General features: G+C 40.1%; 1 protein-coding gene across 2 annotated transcripts; it reads right to left on the reverse strand.

Annotated features, from left to right (window-relative positions):
• Positions 1–955: 955 nt before the first annotated feature.
• On the reverse strand, positions 956–17,607 carry gatb (glutamyl-tRNA(Gln) amidotransferase, subunit B). Of its 2 annotated transcripts, none has more exons than XM_067584992.1 (13): positions 17,372–17,607; positions 15,343–15,496; positions 15,128–15,241; positions 10,292–10,490; positions 9,719–9,841; positions 9,451–9,564; positions 8,442–8,526; positions 6,767–6,811; positions 6,188–6,380; positions 5,832–5,965; positions 1,762–1,840; positions 1,497–1,631; positions 956–1,397 (listed from the first exon to the last, which is right to left on the reverse strand). In XM_067584992.1, the coding sequence occupies exons 1-13, from the start codon at positions 17,518–17,520 to the stop codon at positions 1,272–1,274; spliced, it is 1,650 nt and encodes a 549-aa protein (XP_067441093.1). In that variant the 5' UTR covers positions 17,521–17,607; the 3' UTR covers positions 956–1,271. The 2 variants fall into 2 exon arrangements, with proteins under 2 accessions (XP_067441093.1, XP_067441094.1); XM_067584993.1 differs by lacking the exon at positions 17,372–17,607 and adding an exon at positions 17,223–17,266.
• Between the last annotated feature and the right edge of the window lie 24 nt (positions 17,608–17,631).

A 17,631-nucleotide genomic window follows, 5' to 3' on the forward strand; every position in this document is an offset into this window, starting at 1 on the left:
TGTAGCTAATGCAACCAAAACTGAAATCAAATTATTTTGTAATGAAAAAGCCCCAACAGCCCTCAGGGCTCTGCAGTTGCCTTGCAGACAGTCTGCACACAGTTACAGCCAACCAGAAAACAACACTGAATGACACTCTTGCTTATGAAGTTAGTGTTATGTGAAAGATTTCATTTTCTGATCTCCATGTGGGATCAGCTGCCATATTAGTTTTGGAATTACTTTGTTTGAAAATGAAATTTGAGTAAACTCAATTGAATGTACGCAATATTAGCAATTTGAAGCCAACTGATGAGGTCAGGGAATTTCCTCTATTACATATAAATCGACCACAAAGTAGAATAAGTGCAGATAAGAAGATAGAAGTGTTAAAAAAAAGTGTTGAAGATTGTGCAAAGGATCTGCACCTCTAGAAAAGAGGAAATTCATATTAAATGTACCATAGTGTGAAAAGTAATACAAGCTCAATAACATGTGTTTCAACCACAAGAGGGAGCTCACTGCTTGCTTACCTGCTCACCTCGCCTCTCTGGACAGAGAGCATCTGTCATGTCAACAGTTTTATCTTCTGCCTGTGTGTTTTTCAGGCATCACAAATGACCATAATGGCCAATATGGCAGTGGCCAGTAGAACATAGAGTTATATGGGAAGGGTTTTATTAAATTATATGCATGTCTGTTTAGACAAAATCTAAAATTTCCTGACTATCAGGACCATTTCATTGATCTGAAACATTAGATCTTTTTTTTCCACTGATGATCTTTTTGCGTCATTTTTCAAGCAGAACTAACTGTTTCAGCAGAAAAATTCAAAGTATAAGCCTAATGGTGCGTTTAATTTCATCACCTGGTGAGAATATCAAAACATACATTTACTGCATCTTTGGATTCATGAGTGCCTTCTTTTCCCTGAAAAAAATTCAACCAAAGGATGGTACAGCATTGCTACAGAGAGTAATACTCTGAAAAGCTTTATCATTTTTTTTAAACACATAAATACAGAAGATAACAGCTGTTGTTCAGTGAACACATTGTACAGTTTTTACAGAATGTTAATCTCAGAAAGTACAGATGGTCAATAGTTTTATCAACCCACAGAAGACCAAGTACCTTGTACCACCATGTGACATGATGACTGAATATCTGCATTTTCACACAGACAGAAAACATTAACGCCTTGTCTTTTGTCTTTCATAAAAGCACAGGTCACATATGTCATGATTTCACTCTCAGTCTGTGATGTAGTTGTGTCTCTAAGAACAGTCCAATTTTTATGTAGTCTTCTCCTGTAGAATCGTCCGTACCAGAACTGGATCAGCTCTGCCTTTGGTTTCTTTCTGAACCAGTCCCATCAGCTTGTTCAGAACCTTCTTGTTCCCATTTCTGATGGCGTTAACCTACAAAGAGGCACAGCGATACAAAAAAAACCCCATTTTAAACAAGATGCAAAAATAACACATATAATTGCCTGTGAGATCTTGCATTTGCACTCTCACCTCATCAGGATGCGAGTCCACCACCTTCTGGCAGATGCTGTGCAGCTTTGCAGTGTCACTAACAAGTCCCAAATCCTGCTCTTGGATGATCTGCGGGGCAGTCTTACCCGATGACCTCCACATCTCCTGGAACACCTGAGGGCGGTGCAGGAGGCACCGAGGAGGACGCAGGTGAGAAGAGGAATACAAACGAGTTCTAGCTGCTGTGTCTGTATTGAGTAATAGACAGAGGGGGATAATTGTAGGGTCGATGCAGCTGACTGACCTGCTTGGCAACTGAAGAGGAGATGTGTCCCGTTTCCTGGAGTTCCAGCAGCTCAGCGAGGGCGGGAGGAGAGACTGGGCTGAAATCACATGAAGGGAGAATTTAATTACACTTTAATAGATGGACTGAAGAATTAGAGATATAAACAGAGGGGGGAGACAGAGCGAGAAAGAGTGAGTGTCAGACTGAAAGAAGGAAAAATTCTATCAGCATTTGTGATTTGACTAGAATGTGTTTCCTATGTCTGCTTGTTTATTCCCCAGGCTACCAGACAAACAGATTAGAATATATTAAGTGCACTGCAAGCCAGACAATCCATCTCCACTCTGGAAAAAAACTGATGAAAAGTATCCATCTTTACAAGCACGCCTCAGTTTGGCCGAACGTTTATTTGTCAAATAGAGAGCTCTCATGATATTTGTGTTTTCGAATCGTTCACATTTTTTAATGTGACATTAATATAGACCTAGTGAGATATTTCACAATTCTGTCATCACGCTGTCACCATCCTGCCACAAATCTGCCAATGGACCTGCAGTGAGTTTCCCCACATAGGCAGTCATGGGTGAAAAACCCCTGGAACAGTGACTTGTCTCAGCTGGTGGAAGAGCACGGACGAGCTTTTAATGACATGTCTGGAGTTTTACCTCTCTGGCTGTCTGACCATTATTCCTCCCCAATTTCTTATTTCATTTATCCTATTCAAGGCTTTGGAGTCAGAGGGGTCACACAAGCTTTGGGCAGACTTCACAGGACAGACAAAAACAGACCTTTTACTTGATACCCAGAATGCCAGTTATCTCATTGAACTCAAAATTAGAGCTGCAACGATTAATTGATAAGACTCAATGTGCAATTTTTAATGTAATTTTTTAAAGCAAAAATGCAAAAATGTGCTGCTTTAAGCTTCTAAAATGTGATGATTTAATGCTTTTCTTTGTCATACATGCTAGTAAACTGGTGATATTTAGGTTTTGGACTGTTGGTCAGACAAAACAATACATTTTTCACTATTTTCTGTCCTTTTTTTTCTCCTATTTCTTTATTTTTTGGCGTGAGTGTGGGGTTGACCTCACTAGCACAATCCCTGTCAATTATTTATTATATATCTTGGTATTTTCTGCCTGTGCAAATAAAAACAAACAAACAAATTAATCAATAATGAAAAAACCTTATGTCGCAGGTATTCATCAGCCCTACTCTACCTAATGTTTCTTTAAGTACGTCTGAGTCTGAGTTTCTATGATTTCTTCCCTGCCTGCAGCGTTTGACAGTCCTGCTGGCCACTCTTTGTTTTTCTGTAACTCTCTCCTCCTTTCAACAAAAGCAAATGCAACATTATGCATAAATAAACACCAGCTACTTTGAGCTTTATTCGCAAACAAATACTTCACAACAGTCTGGTAGATAAAGTAAAGCTCACAGCATCCGTGCTGATGTCAGTCCATTACTTGTTTTAGTTTCATACGCTCTCTAATGACTCACCACTTTTCATTTGAAGGAATTACCATATTGCTAAGAGATGGACTCAGCGGGGTGAAGTGAAGTTTCAACCGTCGTGATCTTGCGACTGACCCTCAATCACAGCTTCACAACTACAACTCAGATGTGTCCCACCATTCTCATTTTTCTTTTAGCTGCAATCTCAATTAAACTGACATTTTAAGAAAACTACTCCAATGAAATGAGTGTTTGTTTTTTTAGTGTCACAGTTTGCCATAAACAGAAACAGTGGGAGACAACTGGTGTTATTTTCTCATTGCCGGTGGCAAGATAGGCATCTTTGTGGGTGTTTTTTTTTTTTTGGAAGCACAAGTGTGAAAGGAACCATGGCAACTTCTTTTTGCTACTAAATATTAAAAAGACTTCATTCAATTTCTGGAGCGTTTTGGAAGATTTACAAAACCCAACATGTTCCAGCTAACAGCCCTTCAGCAGGGAGAGATCAAAATAACATCTTCTCCCAAAAAGGTAATGATTTCACAAATGTAATTGGATTTGTCAAAACAGGCTTTCTCTCCGACAGGCTGTCAGGACTGTCGCAGGTGTTCTTATGAACTCACACCTTATATGGCATGTGATGGTTTAATCAGTATTTGTGAACATTAAGAATCTAATAATCCTTGATGTCAGTCACACTAGAGTATGGCGTAGAAATGGATCATGAAGAATGAGAAACTAAGGAGTAATGCTATCTAACTTAGGTTGATGTGCTGTCATTGTTTCATTGCAGCATTGTGCAGCCTGACTATAAAAAATATTCTGAACACTATAACACAGAAAAAAATCTTTATTTTCCTGGCCAAATGCTCATTAATCCAGTGCAAATCATCTTGGGGAATTGAGAGGAAACAGTTCAATAACTTGGATTTTAGTGCTATTTCATACTGAGCCAAGAACAACTGTGAGTGAATGGAGGCCTGAAATTAGACTTTTACTAAAGTGAGTTTGTTGTCTTGATTCTTGTTAATTTATACATTTGCTTCCACTTAATTCAGTGGAGAGCTACTTATTACATTTCCTAGCTTAGTAAAGTGAATATCTTTAGGATCCTGGCTCTGATTTTATTCAATATGATGTGACCTTTGACTGCTGAGCATACAGAAATGTCAGAATATTTACCGCCATTAAGTTAGTGGTACACCAATCTGGCTGTTAGACTGTAGAGGACCATATAAGACATCTATGCAAAACTTCTTTCTACCAACTCAAAAACATCTCTAAACCCCACCCATCTCCAACTCTGTCTGATGCAGAGAAACTTGTCCAAGTCTTTATCTCCTCAAGACTGGACTACTGCAATACGCTCTTCAGAGGGATCCCTGGCAGGAGCATCCAGAAGCTCCAGTACATTCAGAACAGCGCTGCCAGGATCCTGATGAGAGTACGAAAACACCAGCACACAAACACCAATTCTGTTTTCACTGCATTGCCTCCCCGTCTCCTTCAGGGTTGACTACAAAGTCCTGCTACTCACATATATATCCATCAGCGGACCTGCACCTCCCTACCTAGTGGAACTGATCACACCACAAACCTCCACCCGCATCCTCTGATCTGCCAGCAGCTTGCTCCTCCGGGCCCCCCAGTACTGAGCTCTGCACTATGGAGGATTGAGCCTTCTGCTCTGCTGCACCACACTTTCCTTATGTTGTGTGTTCTATGTTATTAATACTGTAGCACTTTGAGTTTCACAACAAATGAAAAGTGCCGTACAAATTAAATGTATTATTATTATTATTCATTAGATGTGGAGCATTGCGTTAGCTCAGGCAGAGCCCTGAAGTTGCACTTGTATTAGCTAATTGGCATCAGCTGCTTCATTTATGCCTCACAATCACTGACTCATTCATCAGCTGCTTGACTACTAGCTGACTAGTAACATTCAATCATATTCATGCAGGTGTAATAGATTAAAACTTAATGCTTCTTGTAACCTCCTTATGAGCTTCGTTTTTTGAATTGTTGATTTAACTAAGATTTAATATTCAGGTATGTGTTTTTTAAGAGGGGGGGATTAGTTCCCTCTTCAGAAACCTTGTTGCCGCGAGAGCACAGCTTCTTCTGCCAAATATAACTGAATAACCATTTGCTATAAATGTTCAACTCCTCAATGCGAGTGTCACTGACTAAATTTCAGTCATGAGTTGCAGGATATGGAGCTGATATGCCTGATATCAGATATACTGAATCACTTCTAGTTACCAATTTAGCTTAACTTGACATAAAATCGCACTTTTTCGCATGATTGAAGATTGAAGTGGTGGCTTGTAACACCTTAAAATAAAGTCCTACAGACACAGACTGTGCCAGGGGAGAGATGAATTGTTTAAGCAAGGCGGATTCATTTGATTAATTATGCACAGGATGCACAAAACTATCTAGTATTTCACAAGAATAAAGCAAATGTTTGAGACAAAAACAGTATCTCATTACCCCTAAACTCTCAAGTTAAAGGCAGCTACACTGAAAATTCAAAACTGCTGAAAAACCTAAACTGCGAGACAAACAAGTAGACGTAAATGTAAAAGCAAAGTGAAGACATGTGCCTGTATGTGTCTGTGTCTCACCTCTGGCTCACACTCATGTCTTGTTGTTTGAGGTGACCCAACAGCTCATTTGTCACCCAGCCAATCACCTTCCTTGGCTCCCTCTTGGTCGCCTTCAACACCGCCTCAAAGTACTCCACAAGTCCATCCTCATTCTGCAACAAAACGGCAAGAAAACGCTTTAATCATTTCACATGCCCATTATCTAATTAGGATCAAATTAGCCCAGCAGAGTGCTGGACTCAAGCAGAACAGCGGCCAAGCTAACTCTGCTCGGACTTGATCAGATGGCACTTAAAAGAAAGATGCATGAAACAGATTTAGTGAGGAAATCAACTTCTCTCTACCCGGTTGCTTTCGCCGACTTATAAACTCACCACCAGAGTGAAACTGTGCTCAGGCAGGATGCCGTACGTTTGCACCAGCCTGTCTCGTTTGATGCTGGGTAGCTCTGGCAGACTTTCCCTTATCTTCTGCACCACTACCGCCTGGCATGCATCAGTGCCAGGGGGCAGCGACGCGTTATCCTCATACACAATCAGAGGGGGCAGGTTGGGCTCCGGCATAAACCTGAAAGGAGGACAGGTGGTAAAAAAAAAGGAACAAGAGGAAGGTGGAGAATACTTTATCAGCAGTACAGATAAGCTGGGAGAAGAGGAGGTAGGCTTTTGTTGAGCTACTTATAGTCCTCGACATCACACTTGTCACATTTCACTTACTCCCCTAATCATTTGACACCATCATCTGTCATTCTTCTTCCCAACACACACTAAGGTCCGGACCTTGAGTGCTGTCTGTTTATTTCTCTCTATCTTGCTGTCACTCAAAGGGTCTCATCAGCTTTCAGTCCTAACTGAGGACAAGATCACCTTCTGATATCATAACTGTCGATAAACACAAGTTGTCAGGAGAAGAATGAGCACGTACATGCAGAAAGTCCACAAACTCACACTCACCTGTAGTCCTGAAGACCCTCTTTGTCCCTCATAGGAATAGTCTCCCTAGAAGACAAGATGCAAACATTATAAATGAACATGAATAACATTCTTTTTTAAAATAAATTGTTATTCTTTTTTTTAAATCGATTTTTGGGGTATTTTTGCATTTAATTGTTGGTATATAGTTGAGAGGCAGGTAGGAAATGTGGGAACAGAGATGCGAATGACAACAAAGCTCCACAACCAGTTTTGAACCAGGGATGTTGCGCTTACGTTAGATCTTTGTTTTCTATAATAGTAAATTAAATATCTTTGGGTTTTGGATTGTTTGTCGGACAAAACAAGACATTCGAATAAGTCAACTTGTGCTAACATTGAAAATTGTAAAGGGATGGCAATGTTGGTTTGTCAATCAATCATGGCCAAGACTGAGATATCTGTAACTACTGAATGGATTGCAATGAAATTCTGTACAGAAATTTGTGGTCTCCAGAGAATGAATCCTAATAACTCTGGTAATCTGCTGACTTTTCTTCCGGTGGCATCATCAGTTTATTACTAAATATCTTCAAAACTAAAGACATTCCCATCAGCCTCAGTTGTACTTTGTTTTTAGTGCTAATTTGCAAATTTTAGCATGCTAACACGCTAAGATACTATGATGGTGAACTATGATAAACATTATACCTGCTAAACATCAGTGACAGTTAGCACTGTCATTATGCGCATGTTAGCATGCTGACATTAGCATTTAACTCTGATAATTTATAGATCATGTAGTAAAGTATTTGTTGTATTTTGAACTTCATTGTATTTGTATTGATTGCATTAGTTGTATTAGTGTTGTATCTGTTTTGTCTACCTGCCCAGGGACTGCAGATAGAAATGAGCCAGTAGCTAAATACATCTCTTCTCCTTATGTGACATGGATGTCTTTTTGTTCATGGTGCCTGACAAATAAATTGGTCCCAAAACCAAATAAATTTGGTTTTATCCAAGCTGCTACACTAAGGATTGCTGCCAAACTGTATTTCATTGTTAATTACTACAATAACAATAAAGTATCTATCTATCTATCTATCTATCTATCTATCTATAGATGTAATAAACTAAACTAAATTAAATTATTTATTAATTGAGGGAATAATTGGCAAATTAATTGATAATTAATCGAAAACAAAAAATATTTGTTGCAGCCCTGCTAACTGGTAACCTCAGATGTACTGTGTATTAGAGCTGCTAATTACAAATAAATAAATAAGCGTGGGAACATATGTGAAGTGATGCCTTCCAGTCAGTCTGGCTCTCTGCAAACCAATGCAGTCAGATCTGTAGCCACCTTCACAGGAACGAGAAGAAAGAACCAATCACAGGCCATCAAACACACTATTTAACACGCTTCACCATGTAACTCGGACATGCAAGGCCTCATGGGAAGGAGGCAGAGAACCAGAAGATGATCAAGGCCTCAGCTGTGTGGGAGCTGGCTCATTGTGTGAGCTCATAAGCCTGTGAGTAGCACATAGCTCACAGATAACAGAGGACGACAGCGGCATCCAAATGACTCTATTCATCATCATTATCATGATGGTTCCTCCTCAGCAAAGCTTGGGACTAATGAACCAGACAGAGATCCGGGTGTTGTAGCGGCTAAAGCTTGGCATTACACGGCGCTGCTCTTTCATCCTCTTACCCCAATTTGGAATCATATGCCCGGGTCTCATTTTGTACCGTTCCTCCTCTCAGCAGGACATCGATCTGTCTCTGGATCTCATAGTCTGGTGATGTAAGGGAGAACATGAGCAGAAACACAGACACTTTATCCAATACAACCAGTACACACAAATATAATTTTGTGTTAAATGCCAAACATCTGCTTTCGAAACAGTGGCAATCCACAGGTCTCCTACTGCTGCCACGTTATAACTGTGATAAATGATGTTTTTCTCCATGACTTTTAAATACCAGCTCTGCAGCAGAGTAAATACAACTTTATTGATAAATAATTCAAGCACAGCCCCGTGGTATGTCGAACCTGCCTGTAAAATGCTGAAATTTCTGGCCGTTGCTCTTTGTCACCTTTTTAAGTGAGGCTCAATCAACAGTCAGTGAAGTTTGAGTTGACAGAAAATCTATGCTTTTTTAAGTGAGCAGCTGCGAGAAGCCAATTAAACCATCACGCGCTGCTTTCACATGGCTAATTGTTTGTGATTGGTTGTCAGTCCTTATGCTTCACAAGTTACTGTCAATACTAACTACGCTCCCTGTCTTAATATTTCTTCATAAATCTACACATCTTATTTTTAATTCAACAACAAACCCCCCCCCCCAAAAAAAAACAAGTAAGTTTTTGATACATGTGACAGATAAATAACTGCAGGAGTGTGTGTGTGCATGTTTTGGGCTTCTTTGTGTATGCAGGTGCTGCTTCCCTTTGACTAACAGTGTGACTTGTAGCACACTCACAATTACACACACACACATATATTGTAAGTAATTCTTTCAGGGTGACACAGCGTGCAAATGTCAAGTCACAAAAAGGTCTTTAATTTCCGATTGTGTGTATGCGAGCAATCATGCAGCCAGTTAAGACCCAGTCATTTGAAACATTGCTCACTACCTCCCTAAGTGCCTGTAGCACTCAAAACCATGTTGCTATCCGTCCTTAAACCATTAAGTTTTGAACTTTTTATGGTGCTTACCTATAGCCCTGGCCAAGTATCGGGCACTGTTGATGTTCTTCACCTCTGTCCTGATGCCAAGCGGCTCATCTGGTCTGTGCACGGACACGTTGGCATCTACCCTCAGCTGGCCCTCTGAGGAGAAAGAGTAAAAAGATGCACGCTGGGAGGGAGATAAGTTCAGGTTAGCAGCTCAGAAAAAGAGAGAGAGAGAGAGAGAGAGAGAGAGAGAGAGAGAGAGAGATAGAGAGGAAGGCAGAGAGACAGAGACGGAGAGTGATTTCCATACCAGACATGTTGCCTTGACAGGTGCCCAGGGCTTGCAGGATGAGCTGAAGCTCTCTGACAGCTGCTGCAGCCTCCTCTCCACAGCTCATGTCTGGCTCCATCACCAGCTCCATTAGACCTACACCTGATGAATGTGAAGACAGCTGTGTTTTACATCTCTGAGGTATCCATCCAATGGAGCTGTGACAAACTTCTCTCTCGCTTTGCTGAGAATGATGACATTTTCTTTCAGCATTAAAGGATAAGGCTGATGTTTTTCAGTATTTTTCTAAATCTCAATAAATTCCATGAAAAGACCAAAACCAGCAATGTGTTAATACCTCTGGCAATACTTTTCTGACTTCCCTACCCTGTGTGTGGCTTCCAGCCAGAATATATGTTTTAGAAAATGTTATTCAATCAGGAGTAAATACTGAATTTGTTGGGCACTTTTTTTCAGCTGCAGATATCAGGCTTTGGCTGAGCAGACAACACTTGTTAGTAGGATTCAATCATTGTTGGTTTTAATCTTTTGCGATTTGTTGAAAGTAAGAAAAATATAGAGTATTACCGGACTCACGCTCATTATCGTTACCTGCTCTATTGAGGTCTATGAGTGTCTGGCTGCGGAGGTCATCGTGGAGACTCTTGCCGCTGTCCTGCTCCAGCTGAATCTGTTTGATGTGGACATTTTTTCTCATCACCTGGTTCCTCTTTTTCCCTCCAAGGAAGCTGTAAGTCAACATGCCATCTACTGCAATGGGCCTCCGTTGTTGGGTGATCTGGTATCCAGCCTGATAGGAAAAATACAGCACTATAACATTCTGTACCAAAACCACAAACACCTCAAATTGCTGTACTCAAATGTCCCTAAGGAAGAAACGGAACAGTTACAATGCACCTTGCAGTTAAAAGGCAGGACGTTTGTCTGTATAGTGAGTGAATGAGGAGAACGGTGACAGCAGTATTTGCAAACTTTTAAGCCGTTTTGTAATTAAGATATAAAACAGTTCCATTCCTTTCATGTCCTTAAAACTCAACAACATCCTTTGTCAATAAGAAATACATCAAATAATGTAAGTGATAATGTGATATCTTTGAACCTGCATTAACTAATTTTTTGGCAGCAAAAGCAAGTGGCAAACACAACCTTGACACATCATCACCTTTCAAGGTTGATATGGCAAACTTTTTAGCAAACAGTTGCCAATCTGCACATCTAGCAGACACAGTAAGTGAGTAACATTCAAAACAGTACAGATGTGGGCTGGAAAATCAAAACGATGTTCTGAAAGATGCTGAACTGCACTTGCTTTCCTACCTTTATGGCCAAAGCACTTTACATTCACACAGTCATACACCGATGGTGGCGGAGCTGCTATGCAAGGCACCCACCGGGAGCAACTTCGTGTTCTTGCTCAAGGATACTTTGACAAACAGACAGGAGGAGAGGGAGTCAAACCACCAACCCTGCGGTTAGAGGACGACCTGCTCTACCTGAAAAGTACTTGTGTGATTCATTGTTTATGTTTATGTTAATTGCAGTGAAACTCCACCATTGCAGTGGAACACCAGTAATGAGGATGCTGCAGTCATGGGTCTATGTAAACGTGAGGCAGGCAGGATCAATTAAACACAGCGTCGGCTTGATTGGTTGGGCTTAATTATAATGCGGCAGGAGTGCTGCTATTTCACTCAAGGTTTCTTCTCACAAAAGCATAAGAATAAATATTTCATCTGCTCCTGTATTCCTTAGGAATCTGCTACCCCAAGTATTAATTCCCCGCGTTACTATGGCAACCACATCACAGGAACTAAACATTAATCATACTTATGCTAAGAGAGCGAGGGCGTGGGAGAAGAGATCGGGGGGGCTGTTAGTCGCTGGCATTCTGTACAATGTGTCTGATCGACATAATCAATCACTTGCACACCTCCTCCTTTTGAAACGAGTCGAAGGAAAAAACAGACAACTGGGGAATTTTCTTTTTCAATTTCTGTTCCTCATGGTGGATTCAATCTTTAAATCTTGCCGGATTTTGTAAATACTCTTGCAGCTTATCAGAAATCCCCTGTTTCTTACTTAATCTTTTCATGCCATTGAAAATGTTGTCTCTGCTGGCTGAAGCACGAGCATACCACTCTGTATTTTAGTGAGCATCTGTGTAAGTGGAAATTATTTTCATTTCCTGCATAATAAATCAACTACTGCTGCCTACATAATGAAGGATGAGGCAAGTTTGTTGTTTATAAGATCCAGGTAGCCACATTAAGCTCTTCCAATTACACTATGACAGCAGATTGAGCCCACTTCGCCCATTTTATATCCACAGTTACAGATCCATGCCTGCGCACATACTGTACACACTGGATCAGACACACATACACACACACTACAAACTAATTTCCTTGCTGTGAGCCGCTGAGTCATTTTCTGACTCATTTCAAAGTCACTAAACAAACCAGACCCAGTCGGTGGCCTCACTCCTCTCGCCTGCACACTGATGTTCTCCTCAGCTACCCACGGAGGTCACAAAGACATTCATTGGTCTCATTAAACAGATTTCAGAGATTGAATAGCCAGGCATGTTTATGTTATGCATGTTTATTTGGTAACTTAATATCTCAAGGAAATTGTTATTATTTGCTTTTGCTGACAGATTAGTGTGGAGCTGCTGGTCCATGTTATTAAATGGCCGTTAAAAACTTAACATGTGTTTTGCCTACCATTTCAAGAAGGAATGTTGTTTGGACAGCAGCATTAATCATTTAATGAGCAACTGTGGTGTTTTACAAAATGCAGTCAAGGATTTCCAGTGGAACATATCAATAATGTACAATGCAATTTACAAATGTATTTTTCAAGGGCGGAGTAATTTCTCCCTCGTTGCTGCCGCTGGTTTTGGTTTTACAAACGTTGATTACACTCAAAACTTTAGGACGAATATGAAAATATCTCATCATCTGTATAATTAAAGCCACACTGACTTCATCTTATTGAGCTGTTTCACACAACACTGGGGAAGGTCGTTCTTTGTGAGCAGTTGATGAGACTCGTGCAAATCAAATAACTATGAAGAAGGCAACAGCGGGTGTGGTGCGCAGCGTATACAGTAAATCTAAAACCTCAAATAAAGGTTCAGCATCGACCTGCTGGTATGAGTTGTTGGGGAAGTCTAAGAAAAAGAAAAACTATAAATCGGGTATTATCGTCCTTGCTGTGTGTGTCAATTACTGAAAATGTGCATCACCAAAGGAGGTGATGCACATGAGAGAACAACAGGGACCCAACAATAATCCTGACGCTTCTGGAGGGGATTTTGCTGGAAATTCAAGATATATGGGCTTTCTGGGGAGATAATGTATCTCTGCTGTGGTGATTAAAATGAGTACTGCTGCCACATTGTGATAACCAGTAAGTCTATGAAATATTAAATGGGGGGAAAAAGCTATCAAGATCTACAGAAAACTGTTGTGCACCATCAAGCCTTATCAGTCACAGTTTCACAATAGCGTCACGTTAGTTAGGAAATTAGAGCAGAAACCAACCAGAAATATCAAAGAAAGAGATTATTTTTTCAGTGCAATACAGTAATAAAAATAGCCATATAAAATAGCACAAAAAGCCTTTATTCAGTGTACTGCTTGTTACTTCATGGAGGTACTCTCATCTTAAGCCACTTCTTTCGGCAGTTTCAGTGAAATACTACCAAAGGAAAAGAAAATCTGTCTCTTCATTTCTTCTGTCCATAATTATCGTTCTCATTACCTTGCCTTAAGCTATGTTAGCATAATATCTCACCAGAGAAAGACTGACTTTGACAATTCAAAATGCAAAATTCTCTGTGACCCTTTCCCTGAGATTTTCTAGATTTATTAGAAGAAGTTTCTGCAGGGCAAGTCACCATAAAGTTCCCTTGACATTTTGTCTTTTCCATCTTAAAACATCATTCTGAGGGGTAGTGAGACCTTGCCTTACGAGCACTCGATTACAAAGGGCAGAGTGAACAACACTTGGACTGACTGTTAAATTGAAATATCAGTGTTAAGCAGGTTTTTTTTGGAATACCTTTACCACTACCTTATCAGACTGGTATTCAGACCATAGAGAAAGTTTGCCAAGAGTTTTAAGAGCAATTTAAAGTTGCACTAATCAATATTTCATACTAGCAATGGGTCAAAAAGTTATGAGCCATGTGAAAGGTGTTGCTCTAGTGATGAATCCATGGAGAATTATCACCACACTCTACCATGCCCCTCAGCTCTTCAGAGCATTTTAGTGTCTTTTAACTCATTGTTTTGGTTTTACGGCTTCCAACTTTTATGGTTTTGGTTTATTCTTACTGCTCTCATTGAACCCTATTTCAAACCACAGCAGGCAGCAATTAAAAGATCTAAAAACCCACTGCATGCCAATTGCCCAGCATTAAACTCTCAGATAGAATAAGTTAGCAATTAGCTGACATGTTAGTCAAGCATTTAGCAGCTAAACAGCCAAATATTTCCCTCAAAAGTTAGCGGAGACCAAAACAGAGCTAAAAGGAGAGAGAATATTGGATTTACATTCACCAGGTAGCTAGAAACACTGAATGAAAGCTAATATTGCTTCATATCTGCTGGATGTGTAAAGAGCCAACTGTTTGCAGTGTACTCACAGGCAACTTTATGAGGAGTTTCAATTAAGGATGAGATAGCCACCGTTAAAATACAGAGACCTACTGTAAGGAAATGGCGGGTATCTAAATGAAGTCCATTATGGGTAACTGCTGAAAATAGGAGTTGTCTTAATAACCATAAAAATAGTTTAGTTTTCAATGAACTCTTTTATTTTCATATTTCCTAATGAGTTCAGACAGTTCATAAAATATGTATTATATATATTATATGTCTGGGTGTAATATATGACACCCAGAATTGCTCAGTTAAGACAAAACTACCTGGGGTTTTTATGACTCCAATAATGATTAAAATTATGTGAATGAAAGAAAGCTATCCCCAAATTATCAGCAAAGGTATGGAGAGGGAAATGACCTGTAGATAATGTAAAACTAGAAGTGCACTGGAGGAAATGAGCTGATAAGTGAGGAAACACAGATCATTTTCTTTAACAGCTTTCTGTGTCATTCATCTGTATGTCTGGCAAACAGCATTTTTGCTGCTTCAGCAAGACTTGCTCACTGTTTCAATTAGAGCTCATGGCTGGGAGAGTTCACTGGGAGTGTTGTGATGGAGAAGCTGCAGGCAGATGAGGACAGCTTATAGCAATGCAAAAAACAATGATGCAGCATGATGTGCAGGACAATGGTGGCTCCAAAGTGCAGTTTTCAGATAAGGTACCACTACTAACACCAAATCTATTTCTCTCCCATCTATTAAACACTAGATGTTGCAAAGAAAGCAACAACTGAAGACAGGGAGTGGAAAAACTCACAGGGAGATCAGCATAGAAGTAGTGTTTCCTGTCAAAAAGTGACTTGCTATTTATGGCACAGTTGAGAGCCAGTCCTGTCATCACTGCTGCCTCCACACATCGTCTGTTGAGGACCTGGGGAAACACAGGGACATTATCGAATGACCTGACAAGAAAGGAAACAAAAAAAAATAACAACAAGGTATCTGTGCTTGAATGGAGACCCCATCACTTACGGGTAATGTGCCAGGTAAAGATGCATCGAGGAATGACACCAGGGAGTTTGGGGGTGCTGAGAAACGAACCGAAGAACCAGAGAACAGCTTGGTGTTGGAGTGGATCTGAGCATGGATTTCTAAGCCAACCACACCAACCAGCTGCTCGGGAGCACTGAGGCAGAGAGGAACCAGACATGAGACAGACATAACTTAACTTCTCCCAAACAAACAAAACTTCTCCCATACATGTGGACAAAATCAGCCAGAAATGTAGCTGTATACAATGACTAAGGAAATTATTTGTTTTCTGATTGGCTGGCAGGACGTCTAATAAAATCAGGACACCTCACACAGAAGCTATGTCCCAATTCCATATTACACACTGAAGTAACTCTAAGCAGGTTTTGAGTATGTAATGTGTGTTCACACTGCAAAAAACTTGATTTTTGAGTGTGCTGTTGATGTGAGGTACTGCTCACAGCTGCTAAATATTACAAATAAATTGTAAATGGTGGTGAGACACCTCCAGTAAGAAAACAACAGTATTCAATATTTAGAATGGTTAAATTTTGTATAATTTCTTTTAGTATAACATGGTAAAGTATATTGTTTTCTTGTAAATTGACTGCAAAAATAGTATACTATAAGGATTTGCATATGGTACACATATAATTAGCATGTAATATGGCATTGGGACACTGCAATAGTTCCTGTATGGTGTTGCAGTCTGTTCCCTCTTCAGATAAGTTGGCTGGGGTTCAGGCTTACAGTCTTTGGGGTTTACATGGTTAGGTGTTGCAGAGATGACTGGTTTAGATTAAGGCTAAATTCGGGATCAGGTTAAAGGGTAAGTCAGCAGATTTTACACATGAAGATCAGTCTATTCATCATGGGGATGGAGAGTACTATTCAGCCTGTGAAAGCAGCTGTATAATGTCCTCTATGGCTCTGGTAGGGGTGTTCTAAAGTTTGAGGAGAGAACCTAACTGATGTCATCCGTGTTATCTCAGTTTGGGCTACGAGACCACAAATGTATGACAGGAAGCTGTGTTAAAAAATAGGAGTGTGGAGTTTAAAAGGTGTGGGCTTATTGAAAACAATAAATGAAGTCATTCGTCACTTCTGGGACCAAGATTGCGGCAAGGTAACTCTGTAACATGTCCAGGGACTACAGATAAAAAATAGCCTCTTGGCTAACTCTGGCGCATTTACAGCAATGTTTACTAATGTGCACTGTAACTGTTAAATAAACCAACAAACAAAAAAGGCAGAGTAGTCTATGCAACTGATTTTTGTTGCATTGCACTGTATTCATTTGGCAGAGGATTTTGTCCACAATCCCCCCACACAGTAGGAGCTATTTTTTAGAGGTTGAGTGTCTTTCTCAAGGACACTTCATCAAATGGACAGGAGGAACCTGGGATTAAACTACCAACAATGATGACATCCACTGGACAACCTGAGCCTCGGTTGAACTATGGGAAGTGTAGGATCCAGTGTTTTTTGGGATTTGGCTTAAATTACGTGTAAAAGTCAGACTCTACTGCTTCAGTTTTCTTTTTTTTTCATTCTGTCTTTTGCAAGTCTCCAAATTGTACGGAAGTATTATACTAAATTCCTGGAGTGCCCCGTTAAGAAACACAAATTAGTGCTTCAACAGACTTTTAACGGTTCAACCAGCGATCTAATACAGTGGCACAGTGGGTAACCATGGCAACAATACTAAGTTTAAGTTGGTGCTAGCTAGTTAACTCACCAGTAAAACAAAACTCAGCTTGACAACCTGTTTTTATAAAAAGTAAAGACCATTTAACAGCTGATTCTGCTTCTCCAGTAGGTTAGCCAGTAGCCACAGACTAGTTTAAGTCCGAGGTATTTTAATATACAACGAAATATACCAGTCTCTGCGGTAGAAACGTCTTCCCATCCTTCTCGTCCATGCTTTTGAATCGGACACCTCGCTGTTTATTAACGCCTACATAGAGGTAAGTAATTCAGGTCAGTGGCGATATAACATAAACTGTTCCACCTCAACAGCTTCACATACCTTTTTGCTCTCGGCTGCGGTTGACTGTAATGTCGAGAGCTTCGTGTGCTTATTCTCCTGACTATACACGAAACCTTTGGATGCAATATTAATATATGTTTCTTCATATTATATAGCAGCTCACTTGCTGCACCAGAGGAGGCAGCCATGTTGTCCTGAATGCGCTAATGATCACAGGAACTGTAGTTTTTTTAAAAGGACATTTAACGTGAACATCATCTGTTTAAAACTACAAAACCCAGTCGGATGGAGCTTTCGAT

This window comes from Thunnus thynnus, chromosome 3 (assembly GCF_963924715.1).
Source record: "Thunnus thynnus chromosome 3, fThuThy2.1, whole genome shotgun sequence".
In the NCBI taxonomy this organism is placed as follows: domain Eukaryota; kingdom Metazoa; phylum Chordata; class Actinopteri; order Scombriformes; family Scombridae; genus Thunnus; species Thunnus thynnus.

Coding starts and splice junctions, on each gene's coding strand:
- gatb (XM_067584992.1), bottom strand. CDS start 17,520: ATGGCTGCCTCCTCTGGTGCAGCAAGTGAGCTGCTATATAATATGAAG. Junction 1,841..5,831: donor GACATGAGTGTGAGCCAGAG/GTGAGACACAGA, acceptor ATGTGATTTCAG/CCCAGTCTCTCCTCCCGCCC. Junction 1,632..1,761: donor CCTCTTCAGTTGCCAAGCAG/GTCAGTCAGCTG, acceptor CACCGCCCTCAG/GTGTTCCAGGAGATGTGGAG.